This window comes from Prosopis cineraria, unplaced genomic scaffold, assembly GCF_029017545.1.
Source record: "Prosopis cineraria cultivar Desert tree isolate PC_DT_omini unplaced genomic scaffold, ASM2901754v1 PC5, whole genome shotgun sequence".
NCBI lineage: Eukaryota > Viridiplantae > Streptophyta > Magnoliopsida > Fabales > Fabaceae > Prosopis > Prosopis cineraria.
This window is the reverse complement of record NW_026555336.1, coordinates 3,294,771-3,305,894: the sequence shown is the minus strand read 5'-3', so window position 1 is coordinate 3,305,894 and position 11,124 is coordinate 3,294,771. Positions and strand designations below refer to the sequence as shown.

General features: G+C 33.9%; 1 protein-coding gene across 1 annotated transcript; it reads left to right on the top strand.

The window, feature by feature from the left end:
- Positions 1 to 8,206: 8,206 nt before the first annotated feature.
- LOC129310450 (F-box protein SKIP2-like) lies at positions 8,207 to 10,409 on the top strand. Its single transcript, XM_054952296.1, has one exon. The coding sequence runs from the start codon at positions 8,425 to 8,427 to the stop codon at positions 10,048 to 10,050; it is 1,626 nt and encodes a 541-aa protein (XP_054808271.1). The 5' UTR covers positions 8,207 to 8,424; the 3' UTR covers positions 10,051 to 10,409.
- The last annotated feature ends 715 nt before the right edge of the window (positions 10,410 to 11,124 follow it).

The window sequence follows — 11,124 nt, the reverse complement described above, 5'->3', positions numbered from 1 at the left end:
AGAGAGTATCCGAAAATGACTGTGCAATAAACTTAATTTCTTAAAAAGATTTTTAGCAAGGAAAAATTAACAATTTGCAAGCAAAGTGATTGTTTTATTGGTATTTGATTTGTCCAGTATCATTGTAAGATATTAAATTTTTTTGGAAATTCTTCATTGATATTCTCCCTAATTAATAATGAGTGTTTTCCTATCATTATATCCTAATTCTTGTTATTATTGATAATTTTTAGTGCAGATCATGCTGATACAGTTCCAGGACCCGAAGAATATTCAATCTGAAAATTGTATTATTGAACTGATAGCGTGATGAGATGCAGCTAATAAGCATATACAATCGCATAGTTGTAGGCTTACACCACTAAACTTATTTAGCTAGACGACATCGTACTGAAACCATGTATAATATTATGTTCTATTTATTTACTCTATTTCCTACAAGGATGGGTAGAAAGAGAAGGAGACAATAGTGAAGTTTGGAATATATTCAAGGAAGAAAAACAATCACATCTTTATTCTGTCTACCGGAGCCATATCTTTAACACGTTCTAGAGAACTTAGAAGGATAGTTGGATACAGAAATGGATCAAAAACTGGGAGGCCTAAAATTAAAGTCAGTTCAGTTCAAAGTTCAAACCAAGAGCAAGATTAGATAGTCAATACAGCGTAAATAAAGAGGAATCATTTTTCCTTTTCTCCTTTTTTCATTGGACCACGTTGAAACAAACAGCAAAACAGCAAGTTCAACTCCACCGGTCGCCCCATAATTCGCAAGCGCCAAGCACTCAAGTGGAGTCTTTTTTTTCCTGCTTTCAAGACCAAAATGCAAAGATCTAGAAAGTTACAAACATGTCAACATCAAAGCTGACTCATTCAACGAGACGAAATTCCACAAGAACGTTCGAGCTACGTTGAGGGCTATCGAGGAACATATGGTTCAACAAATTAAAGCGAAAATTGACCCAATTATGGTTCCCTTTAAAAGCTTTTTCCATTACCCTTTGCTCATTGGCTGATTCAATTTGTTATAAGTGAGAAGACTACTCCACTAAGCTTTTTTCTGCCTGATTATTGACTCTTCCCCGGCTTCTTGGCTTGCATACGTGGAAGGCTAAATGTACTGTGAAGGGCAATTTTGCTTTTTGTAGGCAAATCTAAACCTTCTAGAATCTAGGCTAAAGTGCCCGCATCAAATTTTGTGTTTATAGTTTAAGCAGTACTCGCACTCTTTATTGCAATGACATTTCACTCCTCAAAGTTGATGGTCCATTTTTATACTCTTTGGTTCAAAAAAGAGAAAGAAATTGAATTTAGAAAGAGAAAAAAAAATCATTTCATAAAATTTTAACTCAATTATAATATATTTTTTAAATTTTAACTCATTATAATTTAATTGTGATTCAGTTATAATTCAATCTTAAATTTTGATTTTGTGTAATTCGATGTTTATGATTTTTAACCATTTGAAATAAGTGTCTTTATATTTTAAAAAATAAAATTATTTTAAAATTTAGGGATAAATATGTTAAATTACTTAAACTTTTGATTCTTATAAATATTATAAAGATTAAAATTTTAAATAATTTTAATGTTTATGGTTTTATTTTCTGAAATATAAAAATTAATATTTTAAATGGTTAAAATATAGAATATGAGTCACACCAAATCAAAATTTAGAGATTGGATTATAATTGAATCAAAATATAAAAATTAAGTTACAATAAATTAAATTTATAAATTAAATTACAATAAAGTCAAAATTACAACATTAAATGATTATTTATTTTTTAAATTTTTTTTTTGAAGAAAAAGGAAGGATAGTGATTTTATGGGAGGATTAATGTTTCTTATTTTTTGTTCGATTAAGGGGAGAAATTTGATGATTTCGAATTTCCTCAGGTGTCTCCAATTTTAGACAAGAGTGAAGGGGATCTTTTCTTTGTCTTGAAATTGTGTTCGAAATAAAACGAAGGAAATAGCGTCCATATATATATATATATATACATATACATATATATACATATATATATATATATATCAATCAATATAGATTTTGCATATTTATGAATTATAAATAGTAAACTAAATATATGTGTATTTAAAAAAGGGTTTCATGGATTCCACAAAATTATAAAAAAATTGAATCGTCTTGTTGATTGTTTATTTATTTTTTAATAGACAAGAGTCAATTTTTATTTTTTTTTAAATACAAAGGCAAGACAAAGCTTGAAAATAGGGAGTGCAACTAAGAGGTACTTATATCAGACAACATTAAGTCTAGACAATCAATAAGACAAGATCAAAGTAATTTCATATTTATTCTTATGCCATGGGCGATTCTTGCTATGTAATCAGCACATCTCAAATTATCTCTAGAGATTTGTTTGATAGTAACCTCCCAATCCTTGTAAATAAGCTCTCGAGTTATAGTCACTACATTCCTGATGACAGCATCAGCATAGCAATTTTTGAAAATCATGTTTATTGCATCTACAGAATTTGAGAAGAGGTTAATTTTCTAAAAATTCTATAATTTGCATACTTCTAAACCAATCTTTAAAGCTAGGAGTTCAGCAAGGATGGTAGAAACTCTCTCTAATTCTCGTCTAAATCTCAGAATCCACTGCACCTGTTGATTTCTGATCACTCCCCACATGTAACATATCCTTACTGATTAATGGAAGCATCCACATCCATTCTGAGAAAACCTTTTGGAAGAGTCAATTTTATTGATTATAAAAAATTGTTTTACACTCACGAATATCAAAATCATTTCGTTGATTGATTATCATTTTTTGTTGATTGGTTATAGATAATATGGTTTGAAATGGATGTATCATAGTTTTCGTGAACTAAAAATTTGGCTGTAACTTTCTTGTTTTTTGGCCAACTGAATAATTTCATTCCAAACCCCGCAAAAACTTAGAAAGCAAAGTCACAGCAAAGAGAAAGGAAAAGGACAAAATAACACTGAAAGAAAACTGAGCAACAAAAGCCAGAAACAAATAAACTAAAAGAAACTTGGCCACCATTGTTCGAAGTACTAGTAGGAGTGAAGGTAGTTGTGGACTTTGCGCTAATGACATAATAAGATTGGACAAAGAAGGCACCGGTAAAGAAACCCATCCTATTGACCACGCCACCTTAAAAATTGAAGCTGCAATATAATTAGTTACAGAATCATGTCTAGGTAGGGCGAGGCTTTCAACTAGGAATAAGAGTCGTAAGTCTTTGGTGCTTTTTCTCTATCCTAACCCAAGCTAATGCCTGTAAAATGTTAAGTAAAGAAGTAAGCATAATCATTCAATAATCAATGTATATTTAATTTATGCAAATGCAAGCCAATTGATTATAAAACATGCAAAGTGTGTACAAAACATGTATTACATCACAATTATATTAAATCATAACTCAAGCTATCTTAAACCAACACAAGTTTTTACTATCACAAATTTAGCAATCATGTGACAAATAATAATTATATGCATGACTAATACTTTCCTTATAACCTCTTGATACCTTTGACTAAAACCATGAACTATTAAATCAAATAGGGCTCCGTCTGTGTGAATGAAGTATCCAAACTCATCGATTGTGAGGAGCAACCTAGTTAAATGGCATTACACTCACTCTCAAGCCACGGTTTTCCTTATTCCTAAATCCCTAAAGTGTTGTTAACCCCTAAGCTAGTCTTCTAGGAAAATAAGTGAAGACAAGTTAAGTTTAAGTTTCTTGACAAACAGTGAGACAGAGGTTGGCTTTTGATTATTGGAAGGCAGTCATATCATGTGGATTTATATTACTTCTCTCCTTAAGGCAAAATCCCGTCAATATGATCTTGTAATGCATTATGTTAACACATATAGCATATTACAGTCATATCATTGCGCTCAAATAGCAACTAGCATTCAATATGCCATAATAAATCAATCATCATCTCATATATTTTAGCACATTAATTCATGCCACAAAATCTTTGCCTTATCACATAACCATATACCAGCACATTAATCATCAATTTCAAAACCCACACTTGCACTTATTCTTTTTTTTTTTAAAAAAAGACATTTGCTTTATTATAATAAATGTAAACTCAATGTCACAAAATACAAAGCACATTTACAAAACTCTATAATCAACTACTAAATAAATGCATAAACTAATTTTTTTCCCATTACTCTATACCTTTAAAAGGTTAAATATTTATCCCTTAATATTAATTCACTTTTAAAGCTTTTATCAAGCTTGAATGGTGCCCAACACAATTAATTTACAATTAATAGTGCCAAGTAACAATAATACCATTGTAAATATTATTCCAACTCTCAAACCCAACACTTTAAACACCAAAAACTTCCAACTCTCGAGCTTAATCACAACTATTTGGTTTATTAATTCTCATTACCTCTAACTAATATCCATAAACTCATTAATCACCATTAATAACTTCCAACAACTTCTAACCACCATATTTAATGCTATTTTCCTACATATTTACGAGACCAAACTCAAGAATGCTCAAAATCATTAAATCTAAGTTTAAATAATTTAAACAACTTTCATTAACTCTAATTAAGTCAACGAGTTCAAATCCAAAGCTCTCAAGGTCCAAAAATCATCTATCAACTACAAAAGCTTAACTTAAAAATGGTATAGAGAGGAAGACAAAAGATAGAGAAGACTTACCTTGATGATTGGAACCCCTAAATCCTCCCAAAACTCTAGCAAATTTGTGCCCTAGCAGAGTGTAGCATGTGCCATGCGATTCTCTCTAAATCTTTTTTGTTTTTCAATTTGTCAAATGTCCACTTAAGTTATATTTTTGACCATACACCGTGATACATGTGGCCTACCATGATAGATTTTATATAGAGGAGAGGCTTTGGTTTCCTTTACATTTCAAGGCCCATGTGGCTAAATTTTGTTTTAAACCCGATTTGAAGGCTGTAACTACAACCCAATAGGTTTATTATCTCTCTCTAATCATCTACTATCCTAGTTTCACTTAAAATTACTTAATTACCTTTATTAACTTAATTAATTCATGATGTTACATTTTCTCCCTATTTATAGCTAGCCAACTACAATCTTAGTTGACCAATACGTTTCTTACTATTAGGAGAGGTTTGGGCACTCCATTTAATGAGACTCTGATGACAAAATTTCAAATTATCTACAAACAAATCCAAAACACAATTCATAGAATGGCTCTAAGGTCTTACCTAACTATTATGGACTACTTGCAAAAACTCTTGATGAGAGGCTTAGAAATTTTTAAATTTAATGGATCCAGAGGATTTTACCCCATTGTGGCATAAATCTACTAGAAGAAAATGGTGGTCCAATCCCATAGGATTAATATTAAAGACTTGAGTCTTCGAAAATGCTTCACAAAGCTCCACATTGCCAAAAGCATGATCAATACACTTCTTGACAGTAGCGTCCTCTTGTCTACCATTACACCATGTGAACCAAGAACTATTGTAACCAAGATCCATCAGAGAACAATTAGCAATAAATTTTTGAAAATTCAACATTTTCCTTACTGCTCTAGATCTACCACCTTCCTTCTCACAATGTGAAACAATATCATTAAAATCTATCAAACGAAGCCATGCCCCTTAAATGCCCGACGCTAAGCCCACCACCAAATTCCAAATCTGATGCCTCTCCTTTTCATCTGGAGGCTCATCTGGAGGCCCATAAATGAAAGAGACATACCAAGGAGTATCAAATGAGGCAGATGAAACCAGAGTGTGTATAATATTCTGAGAGGATGATAAAATATTAACAATAGTATCATTCCTCCTCCAAACAGCAAGACCACCGCTTCTACCCACAGGATCAACAGCTCACTCCTCATCATACCCAGACTTCCTCTTCACCTTACTCACGACGTCTTTTTGCTTTGTTTTCATGAGGAAAACAATTTGGGGATCAATCTTAAGACACTCAACCTTGAGATTTTTGATTGCCAAGGAAACTCCGAAACCCTGGCAATTCCAAAGTAATATTTTCATGTTAAATCGATTGTGGGATCGTCTCTACCACCCGGGTGTAGATTAAAGGCTTCCACATTTCTATCAGTAACCCCCTCGCCGAAAACAAGCCAACTAGACAGGAAAACAACTCGTACTTGTTCCTCAGATTGGCTTATTTCCTGGTGATCATAGAGCGTAACCACATTGTTGCCCTTTCCTGGTTGTATCAGTAATCTTGTATGCAAAAGGATATGGAATAATTGATACTTAAGAGCTAAGACTGATTAAGATAATAAAGGTGACATGAAATGCAAAGGGAAAAAAAAGGCAAAATTAAAATCTTTTCATCAGAATAAAATATTCCCTCATCCCAAATTATAAGGTATTTTTAAAGAAGATTCAGCGTCTTAACATATAAAACACTTTGATAAAAATAAGATTTTATTAATGATACTTTTTTCAGTATGACCATTCTCATAAATTCTCTCTCTTCAATATTCTTTTATCAATGGAGTATTAAATGAATGACATTTTTGAAAGTTTATATTTTTATCTTAAAAAAATAAAATTGTAAAATATATTTAATAAGTTTTATTGTTATGTAAAATTTTATCTAAAAATGTCTTATAATTTAAAATAGAAAGAGTAATACACAATAAATAGCCACAGCCGAAGCTCATGAACAACATAATGACAAATCGGCAATCAGGTGCATTTGGTTGAATGGATGGAAACATGATTAATGAAAATGGAATCAGTTATAGATTCCAATAACAACTTGGTTGACTTCTTTTTTGAAGAAAGGAAACAAAACTTTTCCATTGTTTCATCAAGTAAATGCTACTCTGCTTCATAAAAATCAGTGTTAGATTTCAAAATTACCCCCAATTATCAAGAATAGGGTTCCTCACCGTATCTAGTGTATAAGGGGCATCTCAGTCTTTCAAATATTGTTTATCTATATTCACTTTCTATACATGCATATTGAATACTTCTTCTTTTTACATTTTTTTGGGTGAAATTCTTCTTTTTACATTTCCTTCATTGTATTTCTATTTTTATTTCATTAAAATACCTTTCTCCATAGCAAATAGAGGCTTTTACCGTGTGCAGGAGTTGGGCAATGGTAAATAAGAAATTAAAACTGAATAAAATGAAGTATGAAATTAAACTAACACTTTGTGCTCTTTTCTTCTTTCCAGTCTTATCACAGTCTCTGTTTTAATTGCACATAAATATTTTTGTATTAAAAACAATTATATTCAAATATGAATACATTTTCTAACAAAAATTTAAATCTTAATTTCACCATAGTGTTAGGACTTAGGAATCAATCATCAATCATTCCTACTAAACCTAATTCTGTTGGTTACCTTGTGAGTACTTTTAATTTTTTTTAAAAATATATTTTTGTTAATATAATTTTTTTTTAAAAAATATAATAGTACTTATTGTCAAAGTCTGGAAAAATAAAAGGAAATAAAAAATAATTTAAAAAAGAAAAGAAAAGAAACACGAAGCCAAGTCCCAGTCAAAAGTTGAGCCTTCTTTGCCATTTCGTTCATAGTTCTCGGCTAAACCCGTGATTCATCAAAATTCAAGAACCAACACAAACACGGGCCCTCTAAATTACACGCAAAATGTAGTTTTGCTGACAATAAGAAGCCTTTTTAGGACGTTATTTTAAAAAAAGTAATAAAACAAAAATGATTAAATGCTAAAAAAATATTCTGATTTTTTTTATTTTTTATACTGAGAATAAAACATAAAGAAAAGGATAAAACATCATATTATTGAATAAGAAATAATATAAAATGTTCGAAAAAGAAATATATTTATTTCCTCCTTGAGATATATTTAATTGTTGGCAATGGGAAGAAATTAAAAAACGGTGCATGTATTTTTTGTTTAGGTTCCTTGGCATGAATCTTCTTGTTTTTTTTAATAAAAGGACACCAAAAAATTTATGCAAAATATAATAAATTAAGTTATGTCAGAATATAAAAAATTCCTATACCCATTGGGACAGAAATTTAAAGATCTTGATATTTAAATTATCATATAAAGATTGATGTATAAGGCGATCTAAAATCGAAAAACTGGAGTGTTAGTTTGGGTCAACGATCAATAACATTGAACGGTCTCTGGCCAAAAAAATAATCATAATAATAATAATATTGAAAGGTCGCGAGGAATGATGTGCCCGACGTGACACGCAAGCCCCCTAGGGCTTCCCTGACCAGAGTGCGTGAAGCCACACGGCAATATCGGCCTCGCCGATAGCGACGATGGAACGAACACGCACTTTAACCATTTGACGGGCTATATCACGTATATATCCATGTGTTTTCCCTCTCTACCTCCATTCCCCGCGCTCTAGTCTCTACTTTCATTCTCTTTCTTTGATTCCCCATCTCTCCCTCCTTTCTCCACCGTCTCCCTCATGGGACAGTCCACGTCCACCCCCCTGCCTTCTGCGGACTTCAATCGTCCGGAGATCTCTTCTAGTAATCGCTATAGCTATCAATATTCGGTCGCAGATTTGCCTCTGGAGTGTAATACAGATGCGGATTTTATGGATGATTCTACCGGTGGTTTTGACTATACAGCCTATCTCCCTGACGATTGCTTGGCTGGTATTTTTCAATTGCTTGGCTCTGTCGATCGAAGATGTTGTTCCCTTGTGTGTAAACGCTGGATGCGCGTCGATGGTCAAAGCCGGCATCGACTTTCCCTGATTGCTCAAGCGGCGTTGTTGGATTTTGTTCCTTCCCTGTTTAACCGATTTGACTCTGTCACCAAGCTCGCCCTGCGATGTGAACGCAAGTCGAACAGCATAAATGATGACGCCTTGATCCTGATTTCTCTTCGATGCGAGAATCTTACTCGCCTCAAGCTCCGTGGTTGCCGTGAGGTCACCGAAGTTGGAATGGCCGCTCTTGCTAAGAACTGCAAGGCTTTGAAGAAGCTGTCTCTTGGGTCGTGTATGTTCGGCGTCAAGGGCTTAAACGCTGTCGTCAGTAATTGCACGCTCCTGGAGGAGCTCTCTGTCAAGCGGCTCCGAGGAACACATGACGGTACGGAGATGATTGATCCTGTTTCGGCAGCTTCGTCTTTGAAATCTATATGCCTGAAGGAGCTTGTTAATAGCCAAAGCTTTGCACCACTCGTAATTGGTTCAAAAGGTCTTCGAACTTTGAAGGTAATTCGTTGTATGGGAGATTGGGATAATATTCTTGAAAATATTGGAAAGTTCAATGCTGGTTTAATTGAGGTCCATCTCGAGAAGATTCAGGTTAGTGATGTGGGTCTTTCGGGGATATCCAATTGTTTGAGCTTGGAGACTCTGCACATTGTTAAAACTGAGTGTTCAAATGTGGGGCTTTCTGTTGTAGCTGAGCGGTGCAAACTATTGAGAAAGCTTCACATTCATGGCTGGAGGACCAATATGATTGGTGATGATGGTTTGATTGCTGTAGCGAAGCACTGCATTCATTTACAGGAACTTGTGTTGATTGGCTTATCTCCTACTTCTCTGAGCTTAACGGCCATAGCTTCCAATTGCAGAGATTTGGAAAGGTTTGCTCTTTGTGGGATTGGCACAATTGGTGATGCAGAGATTGAGTGTATTTCTGCGAAGTGTGTGGCACTCAAGAAGCTTTGCATTAAAGCATGTCCTATTTCTAATGTTGGGATCGAAGCTCTTGCTTCGGGTTGTCCAAATTTGGTTAAAATAAAGGTAAAGAAGTGCAGGAAAGTTACTGGTGAAGTTGTAGAGTGGCTGCGTCGAAGGAGGGTTTCTTTGGCGTTTAGTTTTGAAGATAGCGAGGTTGAGGCTGTGGATGGCAGTGGCAGTGATAATGGAGCTCAGGACAGTACGGTAGGGTTTACTACACACACAGCTGGCCAAGCGCCAGTTGCTGAGGCTGCTTCAAGTAGTAATACTAATAACAACCGCTTGACTATGTTAAGAACCAAATTTGGATTTCTGATTGGTAGAAATATTGTGCCTTGTCCCTTCAGAAGATGGTCAACAAGTGATAATATCGTCAACGATGACTTCTCATGATCTTTGAGAGAAGGCCATGCGTAGGATGTGATGTGTTCTTGTGTTCAATTGCCAATTGCCCAATTCCTTGCAGTTTGATCGCTGAATTCCATCCCCCCCCCCCCAAAAAAAAAAAAACAAAAGAAAAAAAACTAGAGAATCGCTAATAGCAATTCCTCCGTAACAGAATTGAATTTGTCGATTCACTTCATTATTGAGTGGTTCTTTCAATTCGTTGTTTTTAATGTTAGTATCAGTTTTTGGTTTACTGACTTGACTTTACTCTTTGGATTAAAGTTGCACAGTGGACTGCTTGAGCAGGATTAATTTACTGTCAGTATTATGAATACATGAATTTCAAGTCCATTGTATTTCCTTTACTTGTCATTCGTCATAGAATGCTCTTTGTCAAAGTAACGTGAACATGCTTCCAAGTGGAAGCTTGTATATACAAGTCGAATCAAAGGAAATTTTACCCCCTGAAAGAACATGGAAATACCACCATCAATTAACAGACCTGTCAAGCATTATATACAGACTCCAATTTGCTAAGAGACCAGTGATCTTTATAGTTGTTAATAGATTAATATCTAGAGAACATGTTTTTTGATGCGCGATGGGGAGAATATTGGAATCGTCAACTCCCAAATGCAGATTCAGGGCTGCTTTTCTGAAATCATATAGTACGAAGCAGGCGTGCTGGTTGAGTATGACCCATAACAAAATCCTAGAGCACGACAAATTGTAGGGGAAACAAATCCTCATTTGTTATTTCAACAAGACTAAGCATAGGTTAAAGAGTTCCAATAAGGATAATATTGTTGCTGCAATTTTTTTTTAAGCATGTAGTAATCTTCAGTTTCTGATGAACACCAGCTTTCTTCGCCGGTGTCTTTCCTTTTCTTTCCCTGTTTTTGGCAATGCATTGAAAATAAATAAAAATGCTACTTCAAATGAAATGCTGTTTTAGTAGAATGATAAAGCAATAGGATTTTTGTGTAATCTTTGGGCGCTATACCTCAATTGAAGCTGAACTATGGCGCATTTTTCTATGGGGTGAAATTTGTACAAGACTTGCACATCGCCAAACTAACC

Coding starts and splice junctions, on each gene's coding strand:
- LOC129310450 (XM_054952296.1), top strand. CDS start 8,425: ATGGGACAGTCCACGTCCACCCCCCTGCCTTCTGCGGACTTCAATCGT.